At 41.3% G+C, this 20,677-nt stretch overlaps 2 protein-coding genes across 2 annotated transcripts; one reads left to right on the top strand and one right to left on the bottom strand.

The window, feature by feature from the left end:
- The first annotated feature begins 67 nt into the window (after positions 1-67).
- Positions 68-10,037, top strand: LOC117993467 (zinc finger protein on ecdysone puffs-like). The gene is made up of 11 exons (XM_034981265.2): positions 68-225; positions 647-946; positions 1,633-1,793; positions 3,456-3,684; positions 4,351-4,621; positions 4,944-5,107; positions 5,245-5,426; positions 6,056-6,221; positions 6,512-6,683; positions 7,158-7,289; positions 8,309-10,037. The coding sequence occupies exons 2-11, from the start codon at positions 653-655 to the stop codon at positions 8,467-8,469; spliced, it is 1,932 nt and encodes a 643-aa protein (XP_034837156.1). The 5' UTR covers positions 68-225; positions 647-652; the 3' UTR covers positions 8,470-10,037.
- Positions 10,038-11,977: 1,940 nt separating this feature from the next.
- On the bottom strand, positions 11,978-15,538 carry beta4GalT7 (beta-1,4-galactosyltransferase 7). The gene is made up of 3 exons (XM_034981272.2): positions 15,327-15,538; positions 14,310-14,835; positions 11,978-13,307 (listed from the first exon to the last, which is right to left on the bottom strand). The coding sequence occupies exons 1-3, from the start codon at positions 15,442-15,444 to the stop codon at positions 13,067-13,069; spliced, it is 885 nt and encodes a 294-aa protein (XP_034837163.1). The 5' UTR covers positions 15,445-15,538; the 3' UTR covers positions 11,978-13,066.
- Positions 15,539-20,677: the final 5,139 nt, after the last annotated feature.

Here is a 20,677-nt window from a genome sequence, read left to right as displayed (position 1 = left end):
GTGTACTGCCCTAAAAAAATTAGGAGTCTGTATTTTCAAATATTCTATAGTCTATGGCGACGCCGAAATCGGCCATTTTAATTTTTCTGATTGATTCGTTCGCCTTCAGTTCTGCGTTCTCATTTTTTGCAAAGAATTATTAAATAAAAGTTAATTGTAAACCTACGCGTGAATTTGAAGAAATTCTTGTTAAAACTACGAGTTGTGTACATAACCTGTTTATCGGTAAGTTATTTTATCGCTAAAGTATAGAATTTTCGGCCAACGTAGGCACTCTTTGTGCAAATTAATTTAGTAATTACGAGTAATAAATGAGAAAATAACTTGTTATAGTTTTAGTTATTAGAAAATTTTACTTAAAACGCTATCTACAAGTTATCCTACATACATTTTTATTTATGGAAAATGAGCCTTTCGTTTATCAATAAAAACTGTTGTCCGGGCGGCCTACAAAACAAAATGTATAAAAGGAACGGTAAAATCGATGCATACTTAAATCCCTTTTGTCCTTTTTTGCCATAAAAATAAATCATTCTTGTCTGTGAATGCTAAAATATGCATCTCTATTCTGTACCATGTTTCATAATGATCTAGAGATATTTTTGAGGTATAAATTAAGCATAATTAATAAAATTTTATTTATTAGGTAACAATGGCGAACCGAAGACCTCAAATAGGCGGCCGCCGCATGGACTTCCAACGTAACGACCGCGGGAACAATTTCCGTGGGGGCGTCTCACCCTGGCAGGGCGGAGGCCCAGGGGGCGACCTGCCCAACTTACTGCCCCTCGGAGGCCCCACTGAGGCCACCCTGGCCCTCGCCAGCAATCTCATCAACCTTCTCCAACCCCGTCAGAACCCGGTCCCTTCCCTCCTTGATATGCCCATCCGTCGTGACTTTGGTCCTGCTATGAATCGGTATGATCGAGGTTACGGACCTAATAGGGTAAGTATTTTGCTAAACCTTAACATAAACTACTCACAATAATTATTAATCATGATCTTTTTGAAGTAAAAAGCATGAATCGTTAAATTGAATTTGGAATATTTTGAAAATAATCTTTGAATTTTAAGACTACTTGTGACCTCTCTTGAATAATTAAGAAAGATATAAAATAGGTTAGGTACCCTAAAAAAGGTTCTGTGCACTTAGCATTTCTTCCAAGTTTTTTGATTTCTTATTAATATCATGCACTACAGAAAAATGTATTCTAAATCCTTATGTTCAATGTGTATAGTTAAACATCCAATCCAATATTTACTGTTGAGTCACGGTCCAAATATCTCTGATAGATTTTACATTTTCTTAACTTGAACTAAAAACTTGTGATTTCTTCTATCTAGTCTTTCAGTTTTTGTACTAACATTCTTTGTTACTAGTTTTTCTAATGTAAATAAAGTTAGCTCAACAAAAATTCAGTTTATTGTATAAAGCCTTATTTCTTTGTATAAAAATATTTCCTGAATGCCATACTAAATATAAATGTTTTGTATTTGTGTGAGTTTCCAGGTGTCTACTGTACAATTTTGACCAATACACGACCGAGTCGGTTCCTCTGTACGAATGTCAGACTTCGTGATGCCGATAATGGCTGGCAGTTTCATACTAACGAGTTTCAAATTTCCCTTTAGATGGGCAATCAGGGTAATTTCCGGCGTACGGGAAATTATAATCGCGCTGGTGAGCGTATCAACAGTCGTAAGCCGTTCAGACCCAATGATGGGCAAAGGCAACAAAACAGGGGCACCCCGAAAAAGGATGCCGATTCCAAGGCTAAGCCTAGCAAGGAGAGGTAAGGAACAGTGGAGTTTCCTTCCGGTGCTTTCACCGACTTTCGTATATCCCAAAAAAAATACAATCCCACAGCAACGAGAAAGTCCCGATTTCAAAACAACTTTCACGGAAACTTCGACGAAATTTCAGCAAAACTTACGTTCACCGGCGACGCTAGCCGCATTGGCATAAAATGTTTCAGAAAATTCTGTACTTTACCCCCCTTTTTTTCTAAAGGGGTATGAATTCTTTGCACACAGAATCTGCATGGAATTATTTATCATGGTCTTTCTTCACCATAGACAGCCTGTCTATGTTTAAGTTCTGTTGAAATTCACTGTAACGATATATTTTGATATTTTTATTTTTAGGATGTGCTTTTTTAGATATTTGCAGCTTGTTTTCAGATAATTAAGTTTTATTAAAAAAAAACCGGCCAAGTTTGAGTCAGAATCACGCACCGAGGGTTCCGTACTACAGTTGTCCGTTTTTCGACATTTTGCACAATAAACCAGAAACTATGATGCATAAAAATAAATAAAAATCTGTTTTAGAATGTACAAGTAAAGCCCTTTCATATTATGATACCGTGATATTAAAGTTGAAAATACCAATATTAGTACATGAACACTTTTTAATTTTTTTCTTGTGATGTAACCACAAATTCACGGTTTTCGGATTATTTTCTTTACTTGTGCTATAAGACCTACCTACCTACCAAATTTATGATTCTAGGTCAACGGGAAGTACCTTATAGGTTTTTTTGACAGACAGACAACGAAAGGATCCTATAAGGGTACCTTTTTTCCTCTTGAGGTATGGAACTTAAAAAATCCAACTTTCATTTAAAGAATTTTATGCGTAATTTTTAAATTATAATCTTTTAATGCCAACTTGTTTATTTCAATTTAAACAAACAATAAAGTAATTCTCATGAAAATAAAACTTACTTATTATTGTTAGGGCCTTTACACACTGAGGCATTTTTACGCGCAGTAAGATAAACAACTAGTGTTGTTAATAAGACTTAAGTCTTACGTTTTATAATACTGCAGCTTTCCTAATCTATTTACACAAACAATAAAGTAATTCTCATGAAAATAAAACTTATTTATTATTCTAAATGTCAATTCTAAATGAACTGTCATTCTAAAGGCCGATGTACATTATTTTCTGCCGCGTATACCGTCGACTGCTCGCGAAAATGTCGTTGCGTGTTAAGGCACTTAACTTTAGAGGCTTCCAAGACGGCCAAGCGGCTTGACATCAAGCACGTAGATTTTTTGCTTGAAACAAGTTTTAACGTTTGCTTGATGCAAGCATTTACGTGTTTGACGGTGATTGATGCGACCTTATAATTTATTTTGCTTGACGCGACGTTTGGATAGTGTTTGCTGGCTCAAGCTGCTTGACGGGCCCATCGAGCTGCCTTATCGTGAGGTCGCTTGCCTGTTTCGGAAGCTGCCCCCAATTGTGTAAGAAAAACGTATTCATCGTTATCGTAATCGTCAACAAATTCTGCCCTTTGATTGGCTGTGAAAAAAATGTAAACAGCGAATAAACCAATCAAAGGGCAGAATTTGTTGACGGTCGAAAACGATGAATACGTTTTTCTTACACAATCAGGGGGCTGATTACGTATCCACTGTAACAATAAACTAACCATCCAAGTTTTATCTAGCGACGAGACCAGCGACAAGACGGAGAAGAATGAAGAAAAGAAAGAATCTCCCAAGACTCGCTACGATGACATCAATCAGTCTCTATTGAGATGCCACATCTGCAACAAGAGTATGTGGGACGGGAGGTCGTTTGAGAACCATTTGAACGGCAGAGCTCATGCTATCATGATGCAGAAGACTGCGGAGAGCTATGCGCTCACTGCTGATACCATGCGACAGGAGTTCAAGGTAGGATATCACCGACACTAGTCTTCAATGTCATCAACATAGCTTTAAGAGTTTTCTGGTGTGAAGTGGCCTTTGGATTATTTTTTATTCATTATAGGTAAACGATTGACCACAATCACACCTGATGGAAAGTGATGATGTGGCCCAAGATGGGACGCGTTTACCTAGAAGATGCCTATTCACTCTTGTTTTAAAGATACCTGGGTTGTAATTGGTAGGAAACACATATCGTGGAAGAGTATTACAAACCTTAGCCATGCGTATGTGGAATGTTTTTTTTTTTTTTTAAATAGATATAGCGAGAAAACGAGCAGGCGGGTCACCTGATGTAAAGTGATTACCGCCGCCCATGAACATTTGCAGCACCAGAGGAACCGCCGATGCGTTGCCGGCCTTTTAGGAATTTGTTGGTCCGCCCCATGAATAACCCCATGACTTGATGATCATGATGACGTGCGTGCGTGTAGATGGGATGTCGACGACATAAGGATGGAAACTCGCCCGACATCTTGCGGTTCGGTGGTAAAATGGTGAAGGGTGAACAAGATCGAAAAGTTCCTAGGCACACTCTCCGAAATAAATCCTATAAAACACCGTATATCATATAGTCGTGAAGTAAGTCCTTTAAGACGATCCAATAAAAAAACCAACAAAACCACTCCACAGATCCGCGAAATGAAACGTACACGTAAGACAGGACAGCAACCATTGCGCGACTTCTATTGCGCTATGTGCGACATGTACGCTGCCGACGGCGCCATACATCGCACCACGGTCGGGCATCGCAAGCTCAAGAAGTATCTCCATCCCGCTTGCACGTCCTGCCACAAGGAGATGCCGACAAGGATAGAGCTAGACGAGCATAGGCTGTCGGCCGAGCATCTGAGGCAGCTGCAGGACAAACAGGACACTAACATCTCCAAGCCCAAACCGGAAGGTAATTTATTTGTTGAACTACCCACAAATTAGAAAAAAAATGTTCCTTACTTGCTTAAACAGCAGGATTTTCCAGTTTTTTTAGTTCCTCCAAATATTAGCTTGATAGGCTCTACATTCATAGATTCAGTACATGGTCATTTTTGAGATGTATCCCACTTCTGATGATCTGGTCTTCGATAATGTTCTCAAAGGCGTGTGAAGTCTACCAATCCGCACATGGCCAGCGACCTGTGTCTCACTCTGAGAGGAGACCTGTGCTCTGTAGTGAGCCGGTGATGGGTTGATCATGATGATAATGTTTTGATGTCTTTATTTTGCAGTGATGGTGTTTTCAACTCTGAGTATGGAGCAGATGTATCTGCGTGATGATAGACAGCGCTCGCGTCGCTCCGACCGGCGGGACAAGGACGCCGGAGGGGAAAAGGAAGCGGACAAGGACGGCGACACTGAGGGAGACAAGGACAAGACTACTGACGAGGAACAGGTGAGAGCAAATATACCTGTGAGGCAAGGACAAAACTACTGACGGGGATTAGAGAACAGGTGGAACTTTCGCCTTTATAATATTAGTGTGATGTGTAGTGGCCTTGATGGTATTTCAATTTTCTTCCCATTTCCCAGAATGAAACTGAAGGCATCAAGAAGGAGCCGTCAGATGAAGAAGAAGTAAAGAAGGAAGATGGAGAAGCCAAGGAGACGGAGGAGAAGAAACCTCAGCCCATAGACAAGGAGGACACCGTGCTGGATTACAAGGAAGGCGATGACGTGGCACACGTCACGCAAGAGATGCTGCCTGCTTATAGGTAGGACTTTATGTACCAGTTATTTTTTTGCACTAGCTAAAGGGGTTGTGAAACCGAAGCAACAGTAGGCAGGGCACATAGTTCGAAAAACCGATAGAAGTTGGAGTCCCAGGGTGCCAGAATAGTTACTTAACACTGGATAGAGCGGCGTTGGAAGATCTCTCCACTAGGTGGACGGACGATATCAGGCAAGTTGTAGGGAGCCGCTGGATTCAGCCGGTGCAAGACCGTGGCGTTGGAAGTCCTTACAAGATACCTATGTCTAGATGTCTATGGGTTGATGATGATGAAATAAAGAATCATTTAATAGCTGATGCCCATGACTTCGTTCGCGTGGCTTTGGATTTTCAAAAATCCCGTGGGAACTCGTTGATTTTCCGGGATAAAAAGTAGCCAATGTCACTCTCCAGGTCTTTGACTATACCTATGCAAAAAATCACATCAATCCGTTGCTCATTGAGTAACAGTGTTACTCAACTGGACAACTATTTTTAAAAATTCCCGTTGAGTCACAGTGTTACACACGGGGGTGTAACTCAACAGGAATAACCCGTATCGACGTGAAGGACAAACCAACAAACAAACAAACACACTTTCGCATTTATAATAAGTGTACTGATAATTTCCAGTACGGAGCGCGGCGTGGGCCGCTCGTTCCTCAAGCCGCTGAACTGCATCCAGTGCCAGCTGTGCCACAAGCTGCTCGACAGCGAGGAGACGGCCGAGGTGCACCTGCGCACCTGGCGACACCACCAGCTCTTCATTTACCTGCTCAACGAGAAGAGCGGACACGTGGTAATTTGTTTTACTACTTATTAAAATTTAATATGGATGAATTGTAAAGTTTATGTTGATTTCCATATTTAGAATTGTGTTTTAGCGTTTAACTATAGTTACACACTAAATGTTATAAAATATAGTTTAGTAAATATCATTAGTTAGCCGGTTAGTTTGTAAAATAACATTACCGGTTAGTTTGTAAAATATCATTACCGGTTAGTTCGTTAAATATCATTTCCAGTATATTACTTATAATAACAAAAAATCTCATTCTAGATAATATAAATTTTTCCTTGGTTCTATAGGCAGAAAGCCAGCAATCGGATTCGGGCAAGAGAACCCACAGCAACCACAACGACGACTCGGGCACGTGGAAGCGTCGCAAGACCGCGCCCAAGGACGACGAAGACGACGAGCAAGACGAGCCCGAGCCTGAACCCGAGCCCGTGAAGAGCAATGGACATGAGGACAACCAAGGTAACTGCTTCTAGAAGCTTCGGTCTGCCGTCACATCTGCAAATAATAGTACAGTAGTAATAATAGTATAAGGGTGTAACCAGAACGGTGGCAAAAACGAAGATGGGTGAAAGTATTGATGATTACTGATATGGTACCACAAATAAAAAACGTGAAAAAATATTTTATAAAATCCTATGTTTTGTAAGGTTATAGCTGATTGAACATCTGATTAACGCTAGAGTTCAACGAACGTTGCGTAAGTAGGCCACTCGGAGTCAACGCTGCGTCGTAGGTGACACTTGGACATGGGCTTGATACTTGCGGCTTTGAAGGTTTTGGCTAGTAGTCTTGAATTTTTCTTTTTTCCAAAATAGCGGCAGCGGCAGCAATACCAATTTTGATATGGGTCACCTTCAGGTCAAGAGTGAATACAAGTCTTCTCATACTTATTTGAACTGGGGTACCTTACGTAGAATTATGTCGTATCAACAGATGAGAGCAAAGAGGCTGAACTGCTAGAGGAAACTGGAGAGAACCCAGAAGGAGAAGGTCAGCTTGCTGCTGATGATGATCTGGAGGACTGGGAGACGTCCGTTGACGAGATACTGGAAGATGTTAAGAAAGGTTTGTTTTTCGCATTCTAATATTACCTCCCCCTCATTAGGTGGATGGATAACATCAGACGAGTCGCAGGGAGCCGCTGGATTCAGGCGGCGCAAGACCGTGGCGTGTGGAAGTCCCAACAAGAGACCTATTTCCAGCAGTGGACGTCTATCGGTTAATGATGATGAATATTATCTCGCTCTTGGCCTCGTTGGTCTAGTGGTTAGCATGTTCGACTGTAGATGGGGCGAAGTCCTGGGTTCGATTCCCAGCTGCGCGATTGCGGGAGAATGACAGCTACACTGTCACGATCGCAATCACCTCTGATTGGTTGACGCTCGCTCACTATTGGCTACAATGCATTGTTGCAACAAGAATCGCACAAATTCAGCCAATCAGAACAATTGAGATTGTAATAATGATTGATGCAGGTTTTAGACCATCGCCCTGCTGGTCAATAGGTAATTAGGTAGGCATTGGATTTTTCTGTTAAGAAATTCTCAGTACTAGTCCGCAGTTAGGAAGTTGACGGTATGCCTCGGAAAGCACGTAAAGCCGTCGGTCCTGCGCTTGATCTCTCTCCGGTCGTGTCGGATATCCGTCCCATCCTATAATACCTCCCGTGCAGTTGGCTACTCTCTAAGGAGATTGGCCGCCGTGTATAAGTGTAAACTTTAATTTTACTCTCATTGCAAAGCAGATAATCCACAGCCTAATAATTCATCATCATTATCATCATCAACCGATAGACGTCCACTGCTGGACATAGGTCTCTTGTAGGGACTTCCACACGCCACGGTCTTGCGCCGCCTGGATCCAGCGGCTTCCTGTGACTCGTCTGATGTCGTCCGGCCACCTAGCGGGGGGTTTTCCAACACTGCGTCTTCCGGTGCGAGGTCGCCATTCCAGCACCTTGGGACCCCAATGTCTTATCGGTTTTACGAACTATGTGCCCTGCCCATTGCCACTTCAGCTTCGCAACCCGTTGAGCTATGTCGGTTACTCTAGTTCTACCTAATAATTACTTTATTGTTACTCAGATGATGCGGAAAACGAAGAACAAGAACTAGAACCAGAGCCAGAAGTGGAACCGGAACCAGAAGTGGAACTGGAGCCAGTACAGCAAGTGGAAGAAGTGAAAGCTCCGCAGCCCAAGGGCTCGCCGCGTGGTCGGGGCCGCGGCCGTGGACGACGGAACTAAGGTTGCCTCTCTTCCTCTGCATCATATTTGTCGCTGAGGGTTGTGACCTCTGTCCATTAATACCATGCTGGTTTTCTTCCTCTCTTCCTCTGCGTCATATTTGTCATCGCTGAGGGTCGTGACCTCTGTCCAATAATACCATGCTGGTTTTCTTCCTCTGCATCATATTTGTCATGGCTGAGGGTAGTGACCTCTGTCCATTAAAACCATGCTGGTTTTCTTCTCACGCTGAGCGCTGGTGCTGGTGATTCAGCGCGTAGTTGGGGCAAATCGGTGGACATGATGGCAGAGGATATAAAATCCTCTGCCATCATTTATGAATTCATATTAATACTTATACAATCGAAATATATATATATAAAATAAACTGACTGACTGACTGATCTATCAACGCACAGCTCAAACTACTGGACGGATCGGGCTGAAATTTGGCATGCAGATAGCTAATTATAACATAGGCATCCGATAAGAAAGATTTTCGAAAATTTAACCTCTAAGGGGGTGACATAGGGGTTTGAAAGTATAGTTCAAGCGAATCTGCATCTCTTCAAATAGTTTACATATTTTAGAATATTATAACTACCTAGGGTGTTAACATAATTGTGTAGCATGATAAAATAATTATTGTGTAGTGTAATAAAATAATTGTGTAGCTGTGGTATCGAGCATGCATAATATAGGAATGTCTATAATTCTTGAAATATTTTATGATGTAGTAATTAAATCCATGTAGTACGTAGGTATCCACTTTATAGCTTCAATGAAAAATCTAAAAACATAACATGATACATAGTTTTTATGCATAATTGCATACAGACAGCAAATCCTTAAATAATATCGAAAATACGACGAAACGCTTCGAGAAAAGGTACGTAGTGCCCCGTCCTTTAGTTTGGCTCGTCTTGGCGGGGGCACTACCGTGCCCCCTGATATAGTCCGTATCAAATGAGTTCTCACGCGCCATTTTAACTATGTGTCAACTGTTATGTCAAAAGTACGGTTCATCTTTAAAATAAGGACTAAAATCGTATTTTGATATGAAGTTTGACACGAAATTAAAAGTTCGAGAACGAAAAATCGTAAAATGGCATCGCCGTTTGGTTAGTAGGTTTGTAAAATCTGTTTGCCGGTAGGTTTGTAAATAATTGCTAGTGGGTTTGTAAAATAGCACTGTCGGAAATTGGGCAAAATCCTATTAGCTTTACATTGCACGTTCTTTTACGCGTGAATCGGCTTTCGTGCGGGTAAAACGCGCATGTAAAGATGAACAAGAAAAGAGTTAAAATGGCGCGTGAGAAGTCATTTTGTACGGACTATATATACTGTTTTAACTCTATCTATTACGGTTCGTGCATGGTTCTTGAGATGTCAATGGCGGTATTTAGTATAGTTGTGCCCAATATTACGAGTAAAAGAAGAGTAACTTATGATTTATTGGAACTGTTTAAAAATAATAAAAATAATTTTAAACTAGAAATAATTCTACAATACATAATATTTTGTAATCATATTAATTTACTTTGTGTCATGATTCATGGTCTAATAAACTGTAGTAAACGTGCAGTAAATGTTTGTTTTATTTCGATTAGGGTCTGTGCAGACGAGGGGCTATCGTCCGCGAAGGACAAGTCTCTCGTCTTTACTGCGGCGTTTCGCAGTACTAGTCCATCGTGTGCGTAATGTGATGCAGCTCTTGGCGATCTATAAAGCGCACTTTGACTTTGCTCAGACTTAAGACTGAGTTAAAATGAGACAGATTTATGTGAGAGATATAGCTCTGTCTCGTTATAACTCTGTCTTAAGTCTTAGCTAAGTCAGGAGTGCGCTCTATAGATTTCACCCTGTCCTTCGCGGACAGTAGTACCTCGTCTGCTCAGACCGCTATCCGAATCCATACTAATATTATAAATGCGAAAGTCTGTCTGTCTGCTGGCCTTTCATGGTCTATCCATTCAACCGATTTTGACGTTTGGTACAGACTAAAGAGACTTTCCGGGAAAGGAACCGTAACCTAAATCCACGCCGCGACCATTTAGTTAGGAATTGACAATACATGTAGCAAATAAAAGAAAAAGAATAATATTACTGTATAGGATTTATTTGGAAATAGGTAGGTACCTACCTAAATTATAATATATAACTATATTTATATGTTACATAAAACAATTCTACAAAGGTTTTTTATCTTGTCTTATTAAATAAGTACTAAATCTCTGTTTAGAGGGTTATTCGCGTTGAGTCACACCCCCGTGAGTAACACTGACTCAACGGGAATTATTTTGAATTGTCCCGTTGAGTAACACTGTGACTCGATGGGAATTTTTTGAAACACCACTTTTCATTTAGCCTGTACAACCTAATTCATTTTAATTACTCACAAAACAAAACGAATTATTTCATTGTAAATACTTAAATTAAATGACGTAGGAGTAAAGTATAATAATTTGTCACGACCTTTAAATGTGTTTAGGATTTTAGGAAAGCAAAGTTGATGAAGTCCTATAACTATTATAGCCTAGCATGCGGGACTTATACCTAAAACAATTATTTTTACAAATAGTATAAAACTAATAAGTTAATAAATAAATTAGTGAATATTATAATTCAGTCAATTTGTTAGGTAAATTGGACCAATAAATTATTAATGTCTGAGCAATCTACTAATCTCAATTCCTTATCTTTATCGGTAAAATTAATCATTTTAGCAAGTTCGGCCAATAAATGACTTTGCTCAATAATCACAGCTATCGCTGATAAACTAGGTAGGTACAGTACACGGCAGAAAGTAATGTACATCGACCTTTAGAAGGAGATAGCAGATTTGTAGAGCGTTGTCTCTGTCGTTGGGACCGACAAAACGTCACATAGGAATGAGTGACAGAGACAACGCTCTACAAAGCCGAAATGCCATTCTAAATGCCGATGTACATTACTTTCGGCTGCGTACTGTACTTACTAATCACTGATTACATTCATTTATTGGTGAAGAAGGATAGGAAGCAGTGATAGCCTAGTGGTTAGGACGTCCGCCTTCTATTCGGGGGTCGGGGGTTCAATCCCGGGCGCGCACCTCTAACTTTTCGGAATTATGTGCGTTTTAATTAATTAAATATCACTTGCATTAACGGTGAAGGAAATCATCGTGAGGAAACCTGCATGCCTCCATAGTCCATAATGTTCTCAAAGGTGTCGGAAGTCTACCAATCCGCACATGGCCAGCGTGGTAGACTATGGCCCAAAACCCTTCTCACTCTGAGGGGAGACCCGCACTCTGTAGTGAGCCGGTGATGGGATCATGATGATGATGATGATGATTGGTGAAGAAGGATAATTCTGTGATTGTTACCAATAAATTCGTGATAAATAAATTAATTATTATTCATGATGATCACAGCTGGCAACACTGATAATGTTCTGTGCTTTTCACTAGCTCTTCTTAACTTTGGCTGGTTCTGGGCACTGGCACCATGGTGTCACTCTCTTGTCACATTTCAACATTGACTACTGTAACTGGCAGGGAGGTATACGCCATAATAATATGTGTGGAAACCATCCTGCAACACAACCACGTCAATAAAACGATTTACATTCATTCGGATAGCCAAGCAGCTCTTTCAGCTCTGTCTTCAGAGGTTGTTAACTCGAGACTGGTTGAAAACTGCAGAGTAAACTTAAACACCCTGGCCCAACACAACAGGGTGGTTCTAAGATGGGTGCCAGGGCACGCCGGAATAGTAGGCAACGAAAATGCGGACATTCTGGCAAAATCAGGCGCAAAGGCACGTCAGATAGGCCCAGAGCCTGTCTGCGGTATACCTAAAAGCCTGGTTCAACTCACCCTCCTAACCTATTGCTACTATGACACACTCAACCGCTGGAGAAACTTGCCAGGGTTAAACCACTCGAAAGCGATGGTTAAATCCTTCAGCAAGAAGGTAGCATCTGAGGTGCTGTCGCTTAACAGAAGTAACATGTGCATCCTGGTGCGAGCTTTAACGGGTCACTGTGGCCTGAAAAGGCACATGTATAACCTTAAGCTCCAGGGCTCGGACATCTGCAGGCTGTGCCACGAGTCTCCCGAGACTCCGATGCACATTATCTGCTTCTGCCCTGCTCTGATGCACAAACGTAGCGTCCACCTAGGGAGACACATCATTTATCCGGAGGATGTTACTTCAATTCCAGTCAAGAAGGTGCTGCTGTATCTGGCGGCCACTGGATTTGACAAGGAAATGTGAAGTGGAGGCTAACACAATAGATCGGAGACGGTCGCAGTGATTCAGAGATAGTAAGGACCTGTATAGCCCCAAAGAAGAAAGAAGAAGAACTGGCAGGGAGTCTATGGTCACATTATGAGTGCTGTGTATCTTGTACGCTACGTCGTGGACACCTGTCACGCTGTCGCGGCGACGCGTCACGTCTCGCTGGTTGAAGCATTTGCGGATGTCGCGTTTGAGGTAGTTTTTGTCGTGGACATGCCTGGAAAGTTGAAAAAAAAAATTTTGCTGCAAAACAGCTGATCCACTGATTCCCAATACATCTGTTATTGGTATTTGTGATGGTCACAGCTGCTAACACTGATGTTCTGTGCTTTCCACTAGCTCTTCTTAACTTTGGCTGGTTCTGGGCACTGGCACCATGGTGTCACTCTCTTGTCACATATTAGTTCTACATTGACTACGGTAACTGGCAAAGAGTCTATGGTCACATTGTGAGTGCTGTGTATCTTGTACGCTACGTCGTGGACACCTGTCACCCTGTCGCGGCGACGCGTCACGTCTCGCTGGTTGAAACATTTGCGCACGTCGCGTTTGCGGTAGGTTTTGTCGTGGACATGCCTGGAAAGTTGTAAAAACTATTTTTCATTGTATTGGTATCGTATTGGTATGGCATCGTACTGGAACGCTAAATCGCTTGGCGGCACAGCATTGCCGGTAGGGTGGTAACTAGCCACGGCCGAAGCCTCCCACCAGACATCTCTATTTTTTTTTTAAAATTCAGATACAAGTTAGCCCTTGACTGCAATCTCACCTGATGGTAAGTGATGATGCAGTCTAAGATGATAGCGGGCTAACCTGGAAGGGGTATGGCAGTTTTTATTAAACCCATACCCCTTTGGTTTCTACACGGCATCGTACCGGAACGCTAAATCGCTTGGCGGCACGGCTTTGCCGGTAGGGTGGTAACTAGCCACGGCCGAAGCCTCCCACCAGACCAGACCAGAAATTTAGAAATTATAAAATTCCAAACCCCTGCCAGGAATCGAACCCGGGACCTCCCACTAATAAGACCACAGCGCTCACCACTGCGCCAGGGAGGTCGTCTAAACAAAGATACTTACTTAAAAGTATTCTCGGTTCCAGTACTAATATTAGCAGGTCTTCTAACTGCTATCCCGGCATCCTTCAACCTCACATAGAACTCATCATCTTCCAACCCCCACCCCCAATAATTATTCGACATTCCATTAACTAATTCAAAATCCTCTCTATTAATTAATAAAATTCCACCAATAAATGTAGAGTAGTGATATTTTGGATGAGAAAAATCCAATGGGAAGTCTTTGATTTCTGGAATCAAAAGTAGCCTATGTCCTTCCCCAGGATGTAAGCTATCTCTGTACCAAATTTCGTCAAAATCGGTTGAACGGTTGAGCCGTGAAAAGCTAGTAGACAGACAGACAGACACACTTTCGCATTTATAATATTAGTATGGACTAGCTTATGCTCGCGACTTCGTCCGTGTGGACTACACAAATTTCAAACCCCTATGTCACCCCCTTAGGGGTTGAATTTTCAAATGATAGAGTATGGATATCATTTATGTACAAAGATACTTACTTAAAAGTATTCTCGGTTCCAGTACTAATATTAGCAGGTCGTCTAACTGCTATCCCAGCATCCTTCAACCTCACATAGAACTCATCGTCTTCCAACCCCCACCCCCAATAATTATTGGACATTCCATTAACTAATTCAAAATCCTCTCTATTAATTAATAAAATTCCACCAATAAATGTAGAGTAGTGATATTTCGGATGTGTTTGTGGAGACGATACATGGAAGACCCCATCTTTAGGGTAATCATACTTTAAATCATTATTCATAGGTAGTAGATCTACGTCATGCATTGCTATGTAATCATAGTTTTGCTTTGTATACAAAAATCCAACATTTATTAAGGATGCACGGTTGAATCGATTTGTGTCTTTTTGTTGTATTATAAATATGTGGTACGGTATACTTTGTTTGGTCAGAAACTGGTGCATGTGCGGTACAAACTCTAGTAGTTCTTCGAATCTATCACGAAACGGCACTAGAATGGCTAGTTTCTTTTTGCTTGTTGATATCTGGAGGTTCTCTTTTTCTGAAAGTTTAAAATAGTACATTTAAATAAAAAGCAAGAGGTTAGTGGTGGGGAAAATTAGTTTAGGGTCCAGGAACTAACGACTTCGTCAAAATTCAAATTTCAAACCCCTATTTCACCCGCTTAGGAGTTGAATTTTCAAAAATACTTTCTTAGCGGATGGTTACATCACAATAGCTATCTGCATGCCAAATTTTAGCCCGATCCGTCTAGTAGTTTGAGCTGTGCGTTGATAGATCAGTCAGTCAAGAGCAACTGACTTTTTAACATATAACTCAAATCATTGGGTCTAGTAACTTCCAATTTTGCATGTAGGTAGCCTCTATACATACTATAAAGTAGGAATTTTCAGAAATTCCATCCACAGATTCAATGTTTTATTTAAGCTATTGTAACTTAGAAACTGGAGTATGTATAACCAGGACGAGTATAACAAATTCTTCCGAATCTTTCTAGGTACAGGTGCTTAGAGGTTTAGAAGAAAAAGTCACCTGACGTGATAGGAAGGGAAGCCAAGAAACATCCCATTACAAAAGTGAAACCAAGGCAAACGGTGAGACATTTTGACCCGGTCACTCGGTAACCCATCAATGTTACGCTTCTATACATCAATCAAATCTCTCAAAGAGTATTTTAAGTACACTTTCATAGTTTTCCAATTTAGAAATCTACATGATGGTTTTAACTTTTAATTTAAAAACCAAATAATGAAAGTAAACTAAAAAAAAAACGATAACATGAATTCGTATTTTGCATCAGTCAGCTGTCACTTCTCAATGTCACGCTGTCATTGTCATCTAATTTTTGACGATTACGCACGAGCCGTGATCGTGCAGCGCAGTCGGCACGGGTAACATTGTACCAATGGAACAAATGGCACAAAATTAATGAAAAAATCAATCACCTGCAAAAACTTAAAACAAAAAACCTTCTTCGTTTACGTATTCAAAAAAAGAAATAAAATCATTAGATATTTTATTAATGTACAACTTTACAACAATATTTTGTAGGAGAAGGATAATTTAAAGACTAAAATATTTTTATTTTGTTGTTATAAGTAGGTAGGTACCTACCTAGTTCAATGGAAATATAACTCGTAAATTTAACTCCTCACGTGCTATTTTAACTTTTTGTGTCAAACTTCAATGCAAAAGTACGATTTTAGTTCTTATTTTAAAGGTAAACCGGTAAACCTTACTTTTGATATTACAGTTGACCAAAAGAGTTAAAATGGCGCGTGAACAGTCATTTTGTACGGACTATACACACTCTGTGTTTCAACTCTCACCATATTACGGTTCGTGCATGGTTTATGAGATAGGTAAAGCCCGCTGACGGACCGAGCGACGGATAGAAAATGACGGATAGCGGAGGCTTTAGTAAATAGTATAATAGAGTCCGGTTGGCACCATTCGGGTACGGAACCCTAAAAACGAATTTAACGTTGCGTGCGAGGTGCCTATTTACTAACATTAACAATTCAAACAAATTTAGCTAATGGCACGACTAACACGGCACAGATTGTGTTTGTAAAGAATTTATGTCTTTCTAACCTGCGTGCTTATTACAGCGTAATATTGTCCCCACGCTCAATTGGTGGCGTCAAAAAGCCTGTTTATAATGTATCTACCCACAAATAATTCAACCTCAAGAGTACCTACGCATAATTTTTTTTTTTTTTTAAGAATATTAGCCATGTTAAAAAAAAAGATTCCGACGAATTGAGAACCTTCTCCTTTTTTTGAAGTCGGTTAAAAAGCGTCAGGCTTGTGCTAGGAGTAGGTACGACAATAGTGCAACGGGCGGGGTTTGAACCGTCGACCTTTCGGTTTTCAGTCCACTCCTATAGGTACCGGTTGAGCTATTGAGGCTATAATTTAATACTTAGATACAAGATTATGCATGAAAACAAAATCGTAAAATGTTGAAGGCGGTGTGGCGGTTGCCACACTAGAAACTAGATGGCACTGTTCAATCGATGACGTAGTCCTGAACAAATGTACCACCGACAGTACTCGCACTAACAGTGTGTTCGGCAATCTGGACTATATATAGAAGTTTCAAGATACAACCGTCGGCCCAGCTGGCGCTACCGAGCACAACCAACCGCTCGGTGGGAGATCTCCCCTTTGGTACGGTCGAGCCTGCACACCGCTCCCGTACATTGGTGACCCCGACGTGATCAAGAATGGTCGCACACCTCAACAACCGACGAAATCAAGAGTGGTCGCACACTATAACAGCCGACGTTGATACAAGAGTGATCGCACACTAGAATAGCCGACGTCATCGAAGATCAACCGCACACCACCGCACTGCGCACACAACGTGTAAAGGGTGATCGCATACACCGCAACACCTTTGGATCACACACCGCAAGCCCCACGTCTCCTCCAACTCCAAGTCTACCAAGCAACAGCAATCACATCGAGGCCTGTAAGACGGATGTAGCACACAGCAACGGGTCACCACTCTGCACTCCATCACCAGCTTACAAGCGTCCTGGTCCACCGCTTCCTCTGGATGGTTACCAGCCATTGCCCTTCACACGCCTTCACGCTACAACGCCACCTCTCTTCACTGCTTCACACTACGCGTTCGTCTCGGAGGGGAATGATGTGGCGGTTGCCACACTAGAAACTAGATGGCGCTGTTCAATCGATGACGTAGTCCTGAACAAATGTACCACCGACAGTACTCGCACTAACAGAGTGTTCGGCAATCTGGACTATATATAGAAGTTTCAAGATACAACCGTCGGCCCAGCTGGCGCTACCGAGCACAACCAACCGTTCGGTGGGAGATCTCCCCTTTGGTACGGTCGAGCCTGCACACCGCTCCCGTACAGCGGACAACCCACTATCTCCCATGGCCACACCAACCTTGCGGTTATATGAGCCGAAGCGCGGGAGGGCACGGGTTCGGTGGGTTGAGCCCCCTGTCAATGTCATTCAAGTGCCAAGGGAGCCTTGTCGCACTGTAATAGGTGACTCAAATTGATTTTTAGGTTTCCGTACCTCACAAGGAAAAACGGAACCCTTATAGGATCACTTTGTTGTCTGTCTGTCTGTCGGTCTGTCAAGAAACCTACTTCCCGTTAACCTAGAACCATGAAATTTAGCAGGTAGGTAGGTCTTATAGCTGACATTTGGGGAAAAATCTGAAAACCGTGAATTTGTGGTTACATCACACAAAAAAAATTGTGGTCATAAACTATTTTCAGTTTTCTAAGTACCTAAGATAACTATATTAAGTGAGGTATCATATGAAAGGTATTCACCTGTACATTCTAAAACAGATTTTTTATTTATTTTTATGCATCATAGTATGGGAGTACCTACCATATTATATAGTTTTTGAATTATCGTGCAAAATGACGAAAAAATACGACTGTAGTACGGAATCCTCATTTTTCGAGCCTGACTCGCACTTGACCGGTTTTTTAAATTAATGTAAACACAGCCTAACCCAGGCAAGAGTTCAACCACGTTGAGCCACACTATGTAATTAGTTTGTTTAAAAAAAATTAAAAATTAATTTATTCGTTGAGTTAAAAACGTACCTACAGCTACTTATTACTGACATTTTGAAAACCCGAAGGTAAATAGTCGTTAATTATGTGTTTTGCATCACAAATTGATATTAAGTACCCACCCTAGGCAAGCCGTAAGTAGGAAGTAAGTCTTCTTCTTCTTCTTCCTTACCTTATCCCACGCTACGTGGGGTCGGCACAACATGTCTTCTTCTTCCACTCATTCCTGTCATTCGTCAACGTATTATCCACTTCTTTTTCACGCATATCCTCTTTCACGCAATCCATCCACCTTTTCTTTGGTCGTCCTCTCCTCTTTTTTCCTTCCACCTATACCTATTTGTACTTACTTATCACTTAGGAACTTAGTTCGTGACATGTGCTCCCTAAACGAAAACATGAAAAAAAATTAGAATTGAGAACCCCCTTTCCTTTTTGGAAGTCGGTTAGAAATGAGTCATAGCATGGAATACGAATAAGAAGTAAGTGACGACCTCCCTGACTCAGTAGTTAGCGCCGTGGTCTCATAAGCATGGGGTTCGATTCCCGGTGGGGACAAACTGTGCGAAATTACAAATTCTAAAGTGTCTTGCTCTGATGGGAGGCTTCGCGTCCGACGTGCATCGGTGGTGTGGTGGTGGTAAATAGTAATAAAATTATGTGATTTCTTGTATAGATAGCCGTAGTTTATGGGGCTAGAATTAATTATTAAAGAGAATAATTTTAAAAAAACATGATTTTTATTTATTTTTAACATGAACGTCACGGACCCCGGGATGTAAGCTAACTATATACCTTTCATCAAAATCGTTTAAATTGCCATGAAAAGCTAGCAGACAGACACACTTTCGCATTTATAATATTAGTAAATATGGATATGGATTTAATTATCAGTAATTACAATTTTAATATTCTCAACTAAATTAATTTATAATATTATGTAGATTAAAATTAATTAGGCAAACTTTGTTAAAGAGAACATAATTATACAATACGGCCCAATGAGTTGCTCCGAGGCTTAGGTAAGGTATGTTCACATTGTGTCGATTACGATTACAATTAGAAGTCGATTTCAAGTGAGGCATTGCCTCTGATAACCTGTGATAGTCTAGTGGTTAGGACGTCCGCTTTCTAATCGGAGGTCGGGGGTTCGATCCCGGGCACGCACCTCTAATTTTTCGGAGTTATGTGCGTTTTAATTAATTAAATATCAGTTGCTTTATGGTGAAGGAAAACATCGTGAGGAAACCTGCATGCCTGAGACTCCTGAGAGTTCTCCATAATTTTCTCAAAAGGTGTGTAAAGTCTACCAATCCGCACATGGCCAGCTCGGTAGACTATGGCCAAAACCCTTCTCACTCTGAGGAGACCCGTGGTCTGCAGTGAGCTGGTGATGGGTTAATCATGATGATGATGATGATTGGCTCTGGTCTGGTCTGGAGGCTATGGGCTATGGCCGTGGCTAGTTACCCACACCCTTCCGGCAAAGCCGTGCCGCCAAGCGATTTAGCGTTCCGTAGCTATCTCTGTACCAAATTTCGTCAAAATCGGTTGAACGGATGGGCCGTGAAAGGCTAGCAGACAGACAGAAAGACAGACAGACAGGCACACTTTCGCATTTATAATATTAGTATGGATGACCAAGTGGTCTGAATCTTTGTCAGAGGAGAACTAACTGTAACGATTTCTAAACTGTGTTATTTACTAACTACACTTTCAGCACCAAGTTAGTTACGTCTCAGTCAAAGTAATTAAGAGTAGTCGAAACTCGCTGCTACGGCGTTTTAACGTTACTTTAACAATAATTGTCGGTTCTCCGGCGTGCGGTAATTAAAGAAATTAACAAACTGGCCCCGTGGGGTTTAGTTGTGCTTCAGCTTCGCGTTTAGGATACGTGTAACGTGGTCTTGGAAATATGTTTTACATCGCCGGCTCACTACTGAGCACGGGTTTCCTCTCAGAATATACGCCAACGTCGGCTACAGACGACAAACCAAAACGTGACCCACACGCCAACGACGGCATGGGCCGACTGAAATCGGTCGTTTTCAGGATTTTCGATGATGCTGAATTTGATGATATTTATTTTCAAATCCAAGATGGCGGACATGGATTTTTTACAAAAACTAGACATGGGTGTCGTTTTTAGGGTTTTCGAGGATGCTGAATTTGATGATATTTATTTTCAAATCCAAGATGGCGGACATGGATTTTTTACAAAAACTAGACATGGGTGTCGTTTTCAGGGTTTTCGAGGATGCTGAATTTGATGATATTTATTTTCAAATCCAAGATGGCGGACATGGATTT

This window comes from Maniola hyperantus, chromosome 24 (genome assembly GCF_902806685.2).
Source record: "Maniola hyperantus chromosome 24, iAphHyp1.2, whole genome shotgun sequence".
In the NCBI taxonomy this organism is placed as follows: domain Eukaryota; kingdom Metazoa; phylum Arthropoda; class Insecta; order Lepidoptera; family Nymphalidae; genus Maniola; species Maniola hyperantus.
This window is presented reverse-complemented; position numbering and strand designations above follow the sequence as displayed.

Excerpts from the sequence above, each read along its gene's own strand:
- beta4GalT7 (XM_034981272.2), bottom strand. The coding sequence starts at position 15,444 with ATGTATAGAAGCGTAACATTGATGGGTTACCGAGTGACCGGGTCAAAA. Across the intron at positions 14,836-15,326 it reads TTCCCTTCCTATCACGTCAG|AAAAAGAGAACCTCCAGATA; the intron begins GTGACTTTTTCT and ends TTAAACTTTCAG. Across the intron at positions 13,308-14,309 it reads GGAACCGAGAATACTTTTAA|GCATGTCCACGACAAAACCT; the intron begins GTAAGTATCTTT and ends ACAACTTTCCAG.
- LOC117993467 (XM_034981265.2), top strand. The coding sequence starts at position 653 with ATGGCGAACCGAAGACCTCAAATAGGCGGCCGCCGCATGGACTTCCAA. Across the intron at positions 4,622-4,943 it reads CTCCAAGCCCAAACCGGAAG|TGATGGTGTTTTCAACTCTG; the intron begins GTAATTTATTTG and ends TTTATTTTGCAG. Across the intron at positions 7,290-8,308 it reads ACTGGAAGATGTTAAGAAAG|ATGATGCGGAAAACGAAGAA; the intron begins GTTTGTTTTTCG and ends ATTGTTACTCAG.